This window comes from Caretta caretta, chromosome 16, assembly GCF_965140235.1.
Source record: "Caretta caretta isolate rCarCar2 chromosome 16, rCarCar1.hap1, whole genome shotgun sequence".
NCBI lineage: Eukaryota > Metazoa > Chordata > Testudines > Cheloniidae > Caretta > Caretta caretta.
The window spans coordinates 5,288,071-5,306,307 of record NC_134221.1 but is presented as its reverse complement, the minus strand read 5'-3'; the positions used below and the strand labels follow the sequence as shown (position 1 = coordinate 5,306,307).

The 18,237-nt window shown below is 44.8% G+C and overlaps 1 protein-coding gene across 1 annotated transcript in view; it reads right to left on the bottom strand.

Moving 5' to 3' along the window:
* The window catches only part of CIMIP2A (ciliary microtubule inner protein 2A), a 37,050-nt gene that overhangs the window by 17,073 nt on the left and 1,740 nt on the right, over window positions 1-18,237 (bottom strand). The window contains exon 2 of the mRNA XM_075120583.1: window positions 7,327-7,541. Within this exon, the coding sequence (XP_074976684.1) occupies window positions 7,327-7,541 (215 nt within the window). The remainder of the gene's footprint in view (window positions 1-7,326; window positions 7,542-18,237) is intronic.

Below are 18,237 nucleotides of genomic sequence, written 5' to 3'. Positions count from 1 at the left end.
AGACACAAAGTATCATGGACTGAATAGAGATGCTGGATTTATGGCTTTTTACAACAATCCATAACCCACTTACAACCCTCCCAGCTGCTCCCTCCCTTCCTGGTCCCTTGAAATGTGTTAACTACTTATGCTAAACAATCTGTTCCCCCTTGTATTTAGCAGTGACTCTCTGAGGGTAAGTCTACACTACAAAATTCAGTTAACCTAAGTTACGTTGATGTACGGCCACGGCAGTAATTCAACCGCTTTTGCATGTCCACACTACGCTCCTTGTGTCGGTGGTGCACATCCTCACCAGGAGTGCTTGCACTGACTTAATTGTCAGTGTGGGGCATTGTGGGACGGCGTCTGAAAGGCAGCAACAGTCGATGTAAGCAACACAATGTCTACACTGACACTGCGTCAACCTAAGTGCTACGCCTCTTGCGGAGGTGGAGTTAAGTTGGTGTAGTGGGTGAGTTACATCTGCGGGAGCTACATTTTAGTTAACTCTGCAGTGTAGACCTGGACTGAGTTAGCTTCCCAGACTTGAGGAAAAGCTCTGTGTGATCTCAAAAGCTTGTCTCTCTCACCAACAGAAGTTGGTCCAATAATAGATATTACCTCATTCGCCTTGTCTTTCTAGACTTCTGTAAAACATTTGACTTGGTACAGAAGGCATTTTGATTAAAATACTGGAATGATAAAAAATTAACATGGCACACATTAAATGGATTAAAAACTGGCTACCTGATAGGTCTCAAAATCTAACTGTAAATAGGGAACGGTCATTGAGGGTGGCATATTTCCAACGAGTTCCTGCAGGGATCGGTTCTTGGCCCTACGCTATTTAATATTTTGTCAATGACCTGGAAGAAAACATAAAATCGTCACTAATAATGTTTACAAATGACACACAAATTGTGGGAGTGATAACTAAGGCTATGTTTTAGTCACCGGTATTTTTAGTAAAAGTCATGGACAGGTCACAGGCAGTAAACAAAAATTCACGGCCCGTGACCTGTCCAGGACTTGTACTATATATCCTCAACTAAAACTTGGGGGCTCTGGAACAGGGAGCGGCTCAGGGGTACCCCAGGTGCTCTTGGGGGAAGAGGGGTGGCCCGGGACCCCGCTGCTGCTTAGGGGTGGAGGTTGGCAGGGCTGGCAAACTCCCTACCTGGCTCTGCGCAGCTCCCCAGGCTCCGGCCAATGGGAGCTGCAGGGGAGGCACCTGTGGGCAGAGGCAGCACGTGGAGCCCTCTGGCCGCTCCTCTGCCTAGGAGACAAGAAACATTTCACTGCTTCCAGGGAGCACCCCCCCAAGGTAATCACTGCCCAGAACCCTCACCCCCTCCCGCACCCCAACCCCCTTCCACAGCACAGAGCTCCCTTCCACACCCAAACTCCTGCTGCTGCTGTTGGGGGGAGGGGAGGGGAAGACGCAATGGCCTGAGATTGCCCCTGTAGCAGTCGGTGCGGCTGGCCCAGGGGCTGCCTGAACTGCTCAGGTGGACCCCAGGTGAGCAGCACCAGACGCTGCAGAAGTCACGGAGGGCCCAGAAATTCACAGAATCCGTGACCTCCCTGACAGATTCACAGCCTTAGTGACAAATAATGAAGAGGACAGGTCACTGATTCAGAGCAATCTGGATCACTAGGTAAGCTGGGCACAAGCAAACAATATGCATTGTAATATGGCTAAATGTAAATGTATACATCTAGGACCAAAACTCATAGGCCATTCTTACAGGATGGGGGACTCTATCCTGGGAAGCAGGGACTCTGAAAGAGATTTGGGGGTCATGGTGGATAATCAGCTGAACGTAAGCTCCCGGTGTGATGCTGTGACCAAAAGAGTCAATGAGATCCTGTGATGCATAAATAGGGAGGATCTTGAGTAGGAGCTGAGAGGTTATTTTATCTCTGTATTTGGCACAGGTGCGACTGCTGCTGGAATCCTGTGTCCAGTTCTGGTGTCCACAATTCAAGAGGGATGTTGATAAATTGGAAAGGTTCAAAGAAGAGCCACAAGAATGATTAAAGGATTAGACAACATGCTTTAGAAAGGAAGGTTAAGGGGTAACTTGACTACACAGTCTATAAGTATCTACATAGGGAACAAACATTTAATAATGGGCTTTTCAATCTATCAGCAAAAGATATAATGCAATCCAATGGCTGGAAGATGAAGCTAGACAAATTCAGACTTGAAATAAGACATACATTTTTAATGATGAGAAATTAACTACAGGAACAATATTGCAAGAGTTGAGGTGGATTTTCCCTCCTGACAAATTTTAAAAATCAAGAGTGTCTGTTTTCTAAAATATATGGTGTAGGAATTATTTTGGGGCAGTTCTCTCGCCTGTGTTATACAGAAGATCAGATTAGATGATCACAATGGTCCCTTCTGATCTTGGACATGTATTTTGAAGAATAGTTAAAAATAATCCAGAGACTCGCTGAGCATTGTTGATTCTATATGGGGAGAGATGTTTGTTTAGGTAAATTTTAATTTAATCATTTTATATAAAGTGAAGGATATGTGCAACAGCTGTGGTTTTTAAAGGTTGTGGCGCATGGCTTCATCTTGAGCACATCTGTTGCACCCAGAGTTTTGGCACAGACTAACTGCTTAGGTTCCTTAGATTATACCCAGGCACATTTCAGATCTGAGACCTTTTGGATGTAAGCCACTGCCTTGAAGCTCCCGAACATTTCTGCAACAAGAATGTTGGAGGAGACACCACCAGGGAGCTTGGTTTGCCCTGATGATCAGACCAGATGCTCAGGCCATAAAGTCTGCTAGATGACGAAGGCCTTTCACACTGTAGGGATCTTCTTCTGTTTTCATATGCCAACTTCAAAAGTAACATTAAAAGGTCAACATCCAAGTTTGTCATCCACTCTATGGCTTCCAGTAATATGGAATACATCAAGGCTGTCCTTCAGCGAAAGATCTTAGTGGGCAGTAATGCACTAGATGTTCCATGGTTTGGATGTCTTCTCCACATTCACATATAAGACTTCTTCATTTTCCATGTGTGCAGTAGGCAATTGCAGCACCTGTGTGACGTTCCAATGTGGTTCGCTAGGATCCATGTCTTATGCAGCATGGTGAAGGTAGGTAATTGTTCTGTAGGATCCGTGATCAGGTCTTGATTCTTGACCCTACAGTTTTTGCATAGCCTCCACCACTTGTCTTTTGGTGACACTCCTGAGGTTTTGAAAGCTTTAGCTGCTAACCAGAAAGGGTTCCTGGATTTAAGGTGGCATCTCAGGAGCGGGGTTGGAGACCTTCATAGATGAGCATGTCTGAGTTTGTTATCACAGAGTCGTATTCTTGTATTATTGCTGCTTCTCTTCGGGGGATGTTGGTAAGAAATGTCAAGGACGTGGAATCAGAAAGTCAATGTTAAGTTCAGCACTTCTGTGACAATTTGCATAGCAGTGTTCAGTTGCCCATTGGCAAGTTTCATATGTGCACTATCTACTCCTACTGGCACGCAGTATTCACACAGTATTCAGCCGCTGACGCTGAGGGCCAAGGTGGTTGTCTGCCCCACACTACAAGAAGGATGTGGATAAATTGGAGAGAGTCCAGCGAAGGGCAACAAAAATGATTAGGGGTCTAGAACACATGACTTATGAAGAGAGGCTGAGGGAGCTGGGATTGTTTAGCCTGCAGAAGAGAAGAATGAGGGGGGATTTGATAGCTGCTTTCAACTACCTGAAAGGGGGTTCCAAAGAGGATGGCTCTAGACTGTTCTCAATGGTAGCAGATGACAGAACGAGGAGTAATGGTCTCAAGTTGCAGTGGGGGAGGTTTAGATTGGATATTAGGAAAAACTTTTTCACTAAGAGGGTGGTGAAACACTGGAATGTTTCAATGGAACATGGAAACACTAGGGAGGTGGTAGAATCTCCTTCCTTAGAGGTTTTTAAGGTCAGGCTTGACAAAGCCCTGGCTGGGATGATTTAACTGGGAATTGGTCCTGCTTCGAGCAGGGGGTTGGACTAGATGACCTTCAGGGGTCCCTTCCAACCCTGATATTCTATGATTCTATGATTCTAAGGTGTGAGCATCTGCTCCCCCGCTGGTCTTGGCTAGTTTGTGGATTGTACTGTTCCTAGCCTTTATTCTGGCAGTGGTTTCTATCAGACGTTAGGCTACAATCCAGAGCCACACAGATATCGTGGGAAGCCCTCTTGCGTGAATGTCACCTGCAGCGCCAAACGCAGCCATGTCTTTACATGCCGGTTGCTCTGGTGGAATGAGGAGGCAGCAATCTGAGGGTTTGGTCGGAGTCACCAGGACCGGCAGCACTTCTTCAGGTTCTGCAGATCTCGCGTTGTGAGGATGTCTTCTGCTTGGTTGAAAGGCTCACTTGACGGCGAGTGTGAGATCACTCTCATATCCAAATTTTCATGACTGGCTCCATGGCATACCACTGAGATAAATATTAAAGAGAGACAGTGCCAAGACGAATTCCTGTGGCAGCCCATTGTTCAGGAAACGAGGTCAGCTGGTCTGTTCTAGTAGAAGAATGCAACACTTGTGATTGGTGAGCATAACCGTCAGTAGGTGCAGCGTTGCTCTCCATCATGCAATTTTTGACACTTTCAGAATCAGGCTGCCCCATCAAACCATGTCATATGCTGAGGACAAATCCACAAAGGCTGCTGCTGGTTTGAGCCCATATTGATAGCCAGCTTCCATGTAGGTCATCAGTGCATGTACCTGATCACAGGTACTTCATCCCAGTCTGAACCGAGATTGCTCTTTTGAGACTCAGTACTCAAAGACGGGTGTAGTATCCTTCCCAAGAGCTTGTATATTATGCATAGTAATGATACCAGCTGTTAATTTTTCAGCTTATCTGCTTTCTGCAGTTTCAGAATGGTGGTGACCTTTGCCTGTTGCCACACCTTAGGCATTTGGCCAAGGGCATACACATTGGTAAAGAAGCGTGTCATCTAGTTGTGGCCATGCTGGCCTAGGTTTTTCAGAAATTCTGGGAAAATGCCATCTGGGCCTGCTGTATTGCCAAGTTTGGTGAGTTTTAGGGGCTTGTTCACTTTTTCTCTAGTGAAAGGCTTTGATAGATTCAGTGTTGCTGGGCAGTAGGACAGGGAGCAGTAAAGCTCTGTCTTCACTGTCCATTTGTGATGAAGATCTTGGAATTCAAGCACATTAGGGTGGTAATGGCGTCAGCTGTGACATATGACACTGTGCAAAGCGGAGGGTTGGCACTGCCATGGTTATGGGGAAGCTTCCAGGCTTTCCTGGTTGAGTGGGTGAAATCGAGGCTCTGCATAGCTTTTGTATATCACTCTTACCTAGCAGAGTTCAGTGTTTCCAGGAGTGTGGTTGCAGCAGCAAGGTTATCTGTTGTCCTGGACTCCTTTAGGGGAGCCTCACTGTCCACCAGTCAGCAGGGAATGTAGGCTTTCCTGTAGCCACAGGGGATGTTCCTTTTTACAGCCTCTTTAAGGAGATTGATGAACCTGTCATAATTATGCATGTTCACAGGGCTTTGTCGAACCACTTTTTCCATGGTTCCATGTAGCTGTTCCAGGGGTCCTTCCTAAAGTTCCAACGTGGCTTTTCCAATGTGATTAGGGGACTAGGACACTGATGCATATGACAAAAGGTCAGCATTGGCTATGTGGAAAATCACTGAGGACAGTTTGTTCCACCACTAGGGGCCATGCGTTCCAGGCATGGGACACGAAGCATAAGTCGGGTGAGTCATCTTTTCTCCATTTGCAGGATGAAAGGTTCCTGGGTGCTTAGATCAAACAGTAGGTGCTAGTTTTGGTTCAAGGTCCATTTAAGCAGCTGTTTGCCCATGGGATCCTTGTTGTCAGAACCTCAGGACGTAGGATGGCTAGTGATGTCTCCAACCCATATTGAAGGGTGGCTGTGATTTGCTAAAACCAATGTGGGCCAGGTGACATATGGTGGCTTACAGATATTTGTGATCTTAAGCTGGCTGATTCTCATTGTGATAGCATATAGTGTTGAAGAGTTTGAGTCCACAGAGCAGGTATTCCACAGCTGTTGTCTCATGAACATTGCTGGTCCATGTTTTGGGTGGTGTTGGCTCACTGCTAAGTGATATCCTGGAATGTGACATTTGATGCTTTCTTGTGGTCCAATAAGTGAACCTCTTATAGTACGAGGACATCAATCTTCTGTTCATGTATTTGATTGGTCGGGTCATTGCATTTTGCAGGAGAGAGGCCTTCCACATGGAGGGGGCATACACATAGGTAGGAGCCTATATTTCTCTTTCAGTGTTCACCCTGCAAAGGGTCGTTTCACTTGAGATCACCACGAGTCTGTCAATTGGTGTTCAGTTGTCATACTGATGGCTTGGTTGTGCCAAAGCACTTAACAGGGAGGGCTAAGTGAAGGTTGCCATCACCTCCTTTAGGTGGTGACAAGCATATGGAGCATGCCTTGGGAGGACCAATCACTGAGCCAAGTCAGACAGTGATGGACATTTTGGTGTCACAGAGGTGCAATTCCTGAACCCATCGCTGTAAGGAAGCCATCCCTGCTCAGATCAGGAGTAAAACTATTCAATACTGCAGAGATACATGATTGTATCATAAAGCAGATCTGCTAGTCTCTTCCACCTACCTAGGGTAGGCCAAACAGTGATGCAATGCAACACTGACCAGCTGCTATAAAATCTTACAGTCACAACAGCTACTTCTCAAATACTACAGGAAAAACACATGAGAAAAGAACTCGACCCAGCTGAGTGAACAAGGAGCTACGCCTCAAAGAGGAGCTTACACGGGGCCCAGCGTGCTGCTGCTAATGCAATCTTGGTTTCAGATATTCAGATCTGTTGCACAGGGACCATGTGTGCTGCCCAAGGGCACTTCTATTCCAGAGGAGCCCAGGGTCAATACTGAGGGTGCATGCAAAATCCTGTAAGTGCGAATCTATGTGGGCACTTCTCTAAAGAGAAGGAAACGCTTCACTCTACAGGTGTTTGGTAATGAGGAGAATGAGAAGATGCACATTGTAACACCTCTGGCAACAGGAGAATGAGAGGTCTCATTGAAGATCCTTAAATTCTAAGGTCAGAGGGAATCATTGTGGTAATCTAGTCTGACAGTCTGTATATCACAGGCCACCACCATCACCCAGCATCCGCAATGAGACCCACAGGAGTCTAATGGAATTGTGATTGTTCCATGAAAGCATGTCCTACTAGTCCAAATATCATAAACACAAACCCAGGCCACCTCGGTGAAACCTCTGACTTCAGCAGGCAGAACTTCCCTTTGTGTTTATTCCTTGGCAAAATCTTGAGTTTCACTCACCAGTGTATCCGGGAAAGTAATTGTAGTTTTGATCCAGCATCTGGTTTGAAGGATGCTTTGTACCACTAAAGTCCTCTGTGAACCTTGGCTTCACCAGGGGTGCCAGCACAGAGCAAGGGCTCTTCAGAACACTGCAGTCTGTCAGCAGGCGAGAGGTGGTTTTGCCGTAGGTTTCTCCAATCTGGTAGCGGATCTGAGGGTAGAACCCACCGTATCTGAGGAGGAAATCACAGACAGGTGCTTACTGGTTTGGCAGTGATGAACATTTTAAAGTCCCAGCTCTTCCACACATAGATAGAATAGTTAGTTTCATTGTTATGTTTGCATGTATCTGAAAGAGTGTGTAATGAGGGAATATGTGGGTGCAAACGTGGGATGCAAGTGTAAATTGCAAATGAAGATGTGTATGGAGCTGAATGTGCACATAGAATCATAGACTATCAGGGTTGGAAGGGACCTCAGGAGGTCATCTAGTCCCACCCCCTGCCGAAAGCACGACCGATCCCCAACTAAACCATGCCAATCCCAACACATGCCAATGTGTTGCTATGTGAAAAGCATGAAAGTGTGCAAGTTGAAAGCGTGTGTGAGACGCTTTGTCAGGGAGTCCAGAACTCTAAGTCACCTTGTTACCCTGTCTCAGAAAGAGAGAAATTTGCTGCGACTAAACTGCGTGTCAGCTCCTCAACATTTCAGTCTGTTAGGTGGCCCAACAAACTCTTTAGGATTCTGCCCGTCCTTGCCTTGCCATGCAGATAATCCTGGGTATACTACATTTCCCGAGACCTCTGGAATAATGTTCCGTTGTGGCATCCAATCCCTGTTACTGGATGCCCACAGAAATATCACGTCCACTGTCTCCAAAGAGAGCATATGAACCAGGCTGTTGTCTCAGCTGAGGATGTGTCCCTCGCTGCAGCATAACACTGAGATGGATTTATAATAAAACAAGAATAAGTTTAATAATAGAGATTTAAGTGGTACTAAGCAGTGATAACAGAAACAGAAAATGGTTACAAATAAAAAAAGAATAATACACTTCTAAGAGTCTACATATAACCTTAGCAGCTACCAAGCTTTGTCTAAAGAGTTCTCACCTACAGTCACTTTTCAGTGTCGACCAACCAGCCTAGCTGGGAATCCACTGTTCATAGCTTCAAAGAGTACTGACCTCTTTGTCCCCTCAGTGATGGGTAACAAGATGCCTTTTTGCTTCTCCTTATATTCCCCAAAGTGCCTTGTCTTTGTCTCAAGAGTCAGGCTGACTCCCAAGGTCCTCTCTTGAGTTCAGCCTGTGGTGTCCTACAGCATGCTGACACCATGATGTTTCCTCATCCACCTGATGACCTCAGATGCAAATGAGCTTCCCATTGTCTTTGGCAACACTATTTATGTTATAGACATTGGCAAATCAACATTCCACGGTTTGCCAGAAGCTGGGAATGAGTGATAGGGGATGGATCACTTGATGATTACCTGTTATGTTCATTTCCTCTGGGGCACCTAGCACTGACCACTGTCGGAAGACAGGATACTGGGCTAGATGGACCTTTGGCCCGACCTGGTATGACCGTTCATATGTTCTTTGTCTAGGACAAATTTGTTTAACAACTTTGCCCCCAAAACATATTTCAGAACCATATTTCCAGTACACATGCATAACTCAATAAACACCCTCCAAACATACATCACACAATGATATTATCGACCAGTGTGTCACCAGCTTTCATTTGATACTACACACAACTCTCTTGGCAGATAAATAATAGGACAATAATAAGTTAGGTCTAATAAGTGTGTCAGACCTGAAGGGAGTTTACAGACCAGTGAGCAGAGACGACCCATGCCTGCTAATAGTGGGGGGGGGGGGCACAACCCCAGAACAGCTGAGTCATGCCCCGCCAGGCAGCCCCTCCCCCCTGGTAAAGCAGTGCCACCCCCTCCTGGAAAGCAGCGGCTGCTCCCTGTAACTCCCAGCTGTTCCTTCTGCCTTTCCCAGCAGAGTTAGAGAAGCTTCCTCTCTCTGCCCGGTGCAGCTCGTTGGCTCAGCTGCCCTGCAGGGAGGTGGCCCAGCTGTACCTTGTGACTGAACAATCTGTGGGCGGGGGGGAGGAATGTGACCCTGCATGCCCCCTCCAAGCATTGCCTCTGCCAGTGAGCCCTCTGCCAGCTGGCATTGAGGGGCTCTTAGTGCAACCATGGTTTGTAGGGGTGTGAAAAGGTGCACCTGGGTCTGCATGCATGTGTACAAGTTTGTGAATGGGACTGTAGATGCATGTAAGGTAGTGCTTGGCAGTGTATGTGTGTGAATGTGTAGAAGTGTGACTGGGCCTGCGTGCATCTGTGCATGTGGTGGGTGGGGGAGATGGGTGAGTTGTGGCAGTTTGATTTTGGCAAAACCTCAGTCATCATGTGTTGTTTTTATAATTAACAGTAAAACCTCTCTGTTCCAGGTGACACACTGGCAGAACAGGTGCTAGCTCACGCCAAGGCCCCAGGCTTTACTGAACACTTACAAATGCATAGCTGGAAACAAGTCTTGTTTTCCTGGGGTGTCAGCATCATCAGAACAGATAGTAGATGGTAAGTTGATAAGATTGTCTTTAGACTTTATAAAATGCTTCTAGAATGCTGCATGTATTGCTCTCACTGATAATTTCTATAGCCCCAGTATAAAGTTATATTGAGTATTTTCACTGTAAACCTTTGTAATTGTGTAACTCACCAAAACAGGAAAAGCAGCATTGATTAAGGTAAAGTGCTTACCCTGCATACAAGAATGACCCACTGAAGGTGACTGACATATTGTGTAGCATCAAAAGACAGATTTTGTTGATTGCATTCCTAACTTCCGCCAGGAATGAGAGACCAACACATGAACACATCCCATCAGTTTTGGATTCTGGAGGGGAGGGGATAAAAATCCTTGACAAGAGGAAACTGAATTTCTTTTATGCTGTCTGGACTCTGAGGGGCAAGGATTCCTAAACATAAGCATAGAGATCCCCATGCTGGTTGGCACGGGTTAAACCTGAAAAGACATTCAGTGCTGACAGACTACTATCTCTCTGTCACCTTTTGAAACCGTAGACTGACCTCACTTCTGTGTATATGTTGCCTGCTTTAAGTTATAAATAACTCGTTTCTTTTTCCTAGTTAATAAACCTAGAGATAGTTTATTAAAGGATTGGCTACAGGTGTTGTCTTTGGTGTAAGATCTGGGGTACCAATTGATCCTGGGTAAGTGACTAGTCTCTTGGGACTGGAAGCAATGTGAATATTTTGTAATTTTGGTTAAGTGCCAATGTATCACTAAGTCCAGCTTGCTTGGGTGGAAAGATAGACTGGAGAGCCCCAGAGGAGTGTCTGCGACTCCATGGTAAGACCGGTACAGTGATCCAGGAATTCACATTTGTTACCAGGTTGAAGTCTAATTATAGAATATACCGCCAGTTTGGCATGTCTGCCCTGTTTTTGCACTCCAGACAGTGTGACACCATGGTTTGAGTTTGCATTCACAACCTGTAAGAACACTGAATATTTTACAGTCTCCAAATATTCTGTATTTAATCGTGGGTCTAAAAATGAACAAAACAAGCTTTTTACCTTTAAATAATTCCTGCCCTTCTGCTATAAGAAGGGGATGGGGGAAAAAAATAGCAAACTCCAGTAAAACACTGAAAAAATACATATGCAATAATTGATGCGTGTTTCAAAGGAAAAGTTATAGGATGGTACACAATTCAGTGAGGAATTAAGGACACTGAAGATACAGATAGATGGTGTAAACATGATATAGCACATTGATATTAACAGGTCACAGTTACACTGATAGAAACTACTAAAGCCAAAGTCTGGTGCAATAAATGAGTTTGTAACCAAGTAGCAAGCAAATTATTCACAGGGCTTAGTCTGGCATCTTCACTGAGCAGGGATTTCAGATATTTGTGTTACTAGTGTGACAGGTTGGATCACAGAAACCCCCTCAGAGCTGCCACCTGATGTGCCAAGACTACTTCTGCCCCTGCTTTCCTGCCCAGTCAACCTAGGACTCCAGCACCCTGCCTGGTTTGAGCCAGACCCACTAGCCTGCTGCAACCCAGACCCAGGTCTGAACCATGTCCCCTAACAGCTGTAGGCTCCAATTGAAAGCAGCTTGCAGAAATGTGCCTGACTTTAACACTCAGATGCCCAACTCCCAATGGGGTCCAAACCCCAAATAAATCTGTTTTACCATGTATAAAGCTTATTCAGGGTAAACTCATAAATTGTTAGCCCTCTATAACACTGATAGAGAGATATGCACAGCTGTTTCTTGTCCCTCGTCCCCCGTCCCCCCCCGTATTAATACATACTCTGGGTTAATTAATAAGTAAAAATGATTTTATTAAATACAGAAAGTAGGATTCAAGTGGTTCCAAGTAGTAACAGACAGAACAAAGTGAATTACCAAGCAAAATAAAATAGAACTCAAGTCTACATCTAATCAAACGGAATACAGAAAATCTCACCCTTAGAGATGTTTCAATAACTTTCTTTCATAGAGTGGACACCTTCCTAGTCTGGGCACAATGCTTTCCCCTGATACAGCCCTTGTTCCAGCTCAGGTAGTAGCTAGGGGTTTCCTCATGATGGTTCCTTCTTGTTCTGTTCCACTCACTGATATATCTTTTGCATAAGGTGGGAATCCTTTGTCCCTCTGGGTTCCCACCCCTCCTTCTCAGTGGAAAAGCACCAGGTTAAAGATGGATTCCAGTTCAGGTGACATGATCACATGTCCTGTGAGACCCCCAAGCCTTCATTCCTCTCAGCCTGACCCACAGGAAGCAAACAGTCAATTGTCCTGGTTGATAGGAGTCATCAAGATTCCAACCACCATTAATGGCCCACACTTTGCATAACTACAATAGGCCCTCAGAGTTATATTTCATATTTCTAGTTTCAGATACATTTATACAGATAGGATGACCACACTCAGTAGATTATAAGATTTGTAATGATACCTTACAAGAGCCCTTTTGCATGAAGCATATTTTAGTTATATTATATTCACACTCATAGACTCATAGATATTAAGGTCAGAAGGGACCATTATGATCATCTAATCTGACCTCCTGCACAATGCAGGCCACAGAATCTCTCCCACCCAATCCTGCAATACACCTCTCACCTATGTCTGAGCTATTGAAGTCCTCAAATCATGGTTTAAAGACTTCCAGGTGTAGAGAATCCTCCAGCAAGTGACCCATGCCCCATGCTACAGAGGAAGGCAAAAAACCCCCAGGGCCTCTTCCAATCTGCCCTGGAGGAAAATTCCTTCCCGACCCCAAATATGGTGATCAGCTGAACCCTGAGCCTGTGAGCAAGATTCACTAGCCAGATACCCAGGAAAGAATTCTCTGTAGTAACTCAGATCCCACCCCATCTAACATCCCATCGCAGGCCATTGGGCCTATTTACCATGAATAGTTAAAGATCAATTAATTGCCAAAATCATGTTATCCCATCATACCATCTCGTCCATAAACTCATCAACATACTTTTATAAAATCATATAGAGTGTGTCACAACTATGTCATAGTTCACTGGACCATGAACAAAATCATTTTGTGTTAGTGCTTTTGTTCAGAGCTGACGTGTGACGATTACATGGTTTGTTTGCTCTTTTGCTTCAAGTAATACTATGTCTCTACGGCATATAAAACATATCTTATAGTGAATGACTCAAGGTGCTCAATTCATTTAACTTAACAAAGAGAAGGTTAAAGGTGACTTGATCACAGTTTATATTTACCTGTGGCCTTGCAATCTATGAAATACTAAAAATAAATATTAAACAGAACTTAACTACAAACAAACAAACAAAAATCTTGAAGGTTAAACCACGATATACCATTTAAAGACATCTTTAACAACAAACAAAACCCAGAAAATTCCTATATATATACAAACACACACATATATCACACACACAAAACTATGTTTAAAAGAACGTTATTTAGGTTGCAAAGTCAAATCCTCAACTGTTAGGAAATGCCAGTATTTAGGTTGCTAGTGCTACCTTAATTCAATTCTCTGATGTGTATTCACTATGATATAGTCTTTAATTACATATTCTTTTTTCCCCCTGGACCCTAGTCTTGACCAAATGCACAGGATTGATCCTGGTCAGTGAATGAGCAGAAATTCATTCATGTTTTCTTTCCTACCTGAAGCCAGAAGGGTATTCCTTTGTATGAAGTGCACATTGATAACTGTGCTAGTGGAAAAGAGTTTCTTGATTTTAAGGACCAGGACAGACACTATGGAGCCTCAGAGGAGTGCATCTGGGAGTGAGCCTCCCAGCCTGGGCAAACAGATTTATCCTACTGGGGCTCAAGCTAGCATACGAAAAATAGCAGTGTGGATGCCGAGGCTTGGGCTGGAGCCCCTGCCATGCACTGTGCATAAGGCTGCGGGTCCACTGGATATCCAGGTTGAGGAAGCATCACTGCCCCTGATTCAAAGAAGAAAGCAGCTGGCCATCAAGGAACCAGAGAGTGAGGAAATAAGAGCAGAGGCATGGCAGTCCATAACCATCAGAGGCAAGAGGACGAGGTGGCATTTTACACAGCTGTAGGCAGATGAGGATGGGCAGGCTATGAGAACCAGGAGGAATTCCACACAGCTAGAAGTTTCCAGTTGATGCCACATCTTCAGCATGGAAAGGGGAAGCTCTCTCTGATGCTCTAGCTGATTGAATGGAAGGGAGCATTGTAGGAGACATCTGTCTGAGCCCAACCCGTAAGAAAGTCAAGCTTGCCCCCCCAAATACCTGCATCCATTCAAGGAAGACAACAATCCTTGTTGGGGATTCTATACTGAGAAGAACGGAAAGACGGTTCCACAAGGGCCAGGCAGATGACAGCCCTCCCAGAACCAAGATAGGTTTCTGAAGTCAGTGGGGAAGGATCCACTGGTGAGGCTGCCTATTGGCACTAATGACAATGTTATGGGGCACCTCACAGATTATCGACGACTTAAGGGACTCAGAAGGGTGCTGAAAGAGAGGAATGCCTAAATGATCTTTCTTGGAGATCCTTCCTGTCCTATAAGCAAAGGAAGATTCTAGGAGTGAACTGCTGGCTAGGGAAGTGGTGTACAGGTCTGGCTTTGTGGATCATTGGGCCACCTTCTATGGGAAGAGGGGTGGCTGTAAAGTTTGGATGGCCTCCATCTCAGTACAAGGGGAACCAGTCTTCTAGCTAGGCTGGCTTCTGAACATGTTGTCTAGAGTAGTAAGGGGGCAGTGGGATTCACTAGGGGACTTATGTGCTTGGATCGTTCACCTCCCAGGACATGCCTTAATCACTGTGTTAACAGGTATTCTAGGGCCGGGCTCTTTCAATCTCTCCTGTCCACTTTGTATAAATAATTAAATAGAATAGCTGAAAGCCCATGCTGTTACACGTGTGTGGCATTTGGGCCAAGTATTCCACCAATGCAATGATTGCTTGCAAATTAGCTGCAGAGTAAGGGTGCTGATTGGTTGAGTTACTTTTGATATCACAGTTGTCTAGGCCTCTTGGAATGGCATAACTGTATGCTGCACAGTCAAATGGTATAACAAGAACCAGTGGCTAGAAGTTGAAGCTGGATCAATTCAGATTAGACGTGAGGTATACATTTTTAATGGTGAGGGTAATTAACCATTGAAACAATTTATCTTTCATGGATTCTCCATGACTAGCAATGGTTAAATCAAGATTGAATTTCTAAATCACAATAGAAAAAACAGCGTGATGTACATTCTCTAGCTCACACAGAAGTCCTGTGGCCATCGTTACACAAGAGTTCAGACTAGATGATCACAACGGTCTCTTCTGCCCGCACAGTCTATGGATATTTTGTTTTCCCTTTTTTCAATGTGTAGCTCTCTGCCTTATTTGCCACACACTATTAATACCCTGCTCTGAAGACAGAATTCTTCATTTCCTCATGCACTTTTCTATGGCGCTCATCACTATAATATCTCAATGCTTCACAAGCACTGATTAATATATTTTCACAACACTCCTATATGATAAAGGGGTATTATCATCCTATTTTACAGCTGGAGAACTGAGGCACAGAAAGATTAAGATCAGAACTATCCACTAATTTTGGGTGTCCAATTTGAGACACCCACCCATTACATATAATCATCTGGCACTTTATATGTTCAATGCCTGGCTGCCATTGACTTCAGTTGCAGCTGAAAATGCTCAACACTTCTGAAAGACAGATTCCCAGAGTCTAAAGTCAGAAAATGAGGAATATTGACCAACTGTGAACATTTGATACCATCACACAAGAACTCTTTGGTACCGATAGAATCCAGTTCCCCACAGCAGCATTCAACCACCTTAACTCTGCCTCTCTCTTCTCGCGATTTCCTGTCTCATTCACTACACACCTTCCAACTTCTGTAACCATTAAAGCAAGAGTCTTACAGATAACAAAAAGAAAAGGAGTACTTGTGGCACCTTAGAGACTAACAAATTTATTTGAGCATAAGCTTTCGTGAGTACTCACTGTAGCTCACGAAAGCTCATGCTCAAATAAATTTGTTAGTCTCTAAGGTGCCACAAGTACTCCTTTCATAGAATCATAGAATCATAGATCAGAAGCTAGGAATTGTAGAAAATTGATAAGGGACCGCGACAAAGTTGGGGATTTTTGTAGTGTTTTACATGAATAGTGTGTGTACTCAGTTTCCCTGTGTGCTGCATGTTTAACAAGGTGGTGGGAGAGGGTTTGTTGTTGCAGAGGACCAGGTGTGAATCTTGCCTGGCAGCCGGGACCCCCAGACAATGGCCTGGAGATGCGCAACCCTAACAACTGGTGACCTGGTGACTAACCCAGCTCGGCAATCAGTCGGTTCTGGCCAGTGGGAGGACAAAGGAGAGAGGACCCCGGTGACCTGACCAACCAGTTCCAGCCAGAGAGGAACAAAAGATGGAAGAGAGAGGGCCCTAGCATCCTGTTTACCTGGGACAGAAGACAAAGGACAGGGGAGGAGCTGTTGGGGCCAGTGATATAGGATGCCTCGGCTGGAAGGCGGGGGCTGCTGGACTGGGAGAGACTTAGATGTCCTGTGCTGAGGGACGCCAGGCCTGAGGGCCCAGAAAGTTTCCTGTGCTGGGTTCAGATGCTCAATAAACCCTCCTGTTTTACACTGGTGGAGAGTCACTCCAGTCTAGAGATCAGGGTTGCATTATTCCCTCTGGGTGTGGAGGCCCTGGGGGTCCAGAGCCAGTGGACTCCCTGTGGGGCCCATGGCGAGAGACAGGAGTGCTGCAAGCTCAGACAGAGAGTGCAGTTCTAGGAGGCGGAGGGGCTTAACCCCTGAGAGAGAGCGGACCCCCGAGAAGGGCTGTCACACTGAAGGGGGTTCCTCCCAGGGACTGTACAGAGCTGAGAAAGAGCACAAGTCCTGTGAGTCTGTGAAGGGACACAGAGATATACGGCCAGCAGAGTTAAGGACAATAAGGAGTTTTAAAATATATTAGAAACAAAAATGATCCTGACAAAAGTCCTGTCCATTACTAGATGGAAATGGTAGAATTATCAATAGTAATGGAGAAAAGGAAGAAGTGTTTAATAAATATTTCTGTTCTGTATTTGGGTGAAAAAGAAGCTGGCGACTGTCTCCTCATATGGGGATGATAACACTCTTTCCATTCCACTAGTATCTCTGGAGGATGTTACACAGAAGCTACTAAAGTTATACACTTTAAAACGAGCAGGTTCAGATAAAACTCTTGGCTGCAAGTTAAAAGAGCTGGCTGAGGAGCTCACTGGACCATTGACGTTGATTTTCAGTTAGTCTTGGAGCACTGGAGATGTTCCAGAGGACAGGAAGAAAGCTAATGTTGTGCCCATTTTTAAAAAGAGTAAATGGGATGACCTGGGTAATTATAGCGCTGTCAGCCTGACATCAATCCCAGGCAAGATAATGGAGCAGCTGATATGGGACTCGATTAATAAAGAATTAAAGGGAGGGTAATGTAATTAATGCAAATCAACATGGGTTTGTGGAAAATACATCTTGTCACACTTTTTTTTTACGAGATTTGTAATTTGGTTGATAAAGGTAATAGTGTTGACATAACATACTTAACCCTCTGTAAGGCTTTTGACTAAGTACCTTGCAACGTCTGAGAATGATATAAAACTAACTGATAGGCCTCAAAACAGGACTGTAAACAGGGAATGGGAGTGGCTGTGCTTCCCGTGGGGTCCTGCAGGGATCCGGTTTTGGTCCTACGCTGTTTAGCATTTTTATCAATGACTTGGAATAAAGCAAAATCATCACAGATACGTAGTAAATAATAAGTGGTAAATAATAAAGAGGACAGCTCACTGATTCAGAGCGATCTGGATCTCTTGTTAAACAGTTTGCAAGCAAACACTATGGCTAGAGGTAAGTGTATACATCTAGGACCAAACAATGTCAGCCACACTTACTGGATGAGGGACTCTATCCTGGGAAGCAGGGACTCTGAAAAAGACTTCAGAGTCATAGTAGAATATAAGCTGAACATGAGCTCCCAGGGTGATGCTGTGGCCCAAAGGGCTGATGCAATCCTGGGATGTCCAAACAGGGGAATCTCAAGTAGGAGCAGAGAGGTTATTTTAGGTCTATATTTGGCACTGGTGCCACTGTTACTGGAATCCTGTGTCCAGCTCAGGTGCGCACACTTCAAGGAGAACGTTGACAAATTGGTGAGAGTTCAGATGAGAGACACGAAACTGATGAAAGGATCAGAAAACCTGCCTTAGTGATAGACTCAAGTTCCTCAATCCATTTAGCTTAGCAAAGAGAAGGTCAAGGGGTGACTTGATCACGGTCTATACGTACCTACATGGGAAACAAATATTTACTAATGG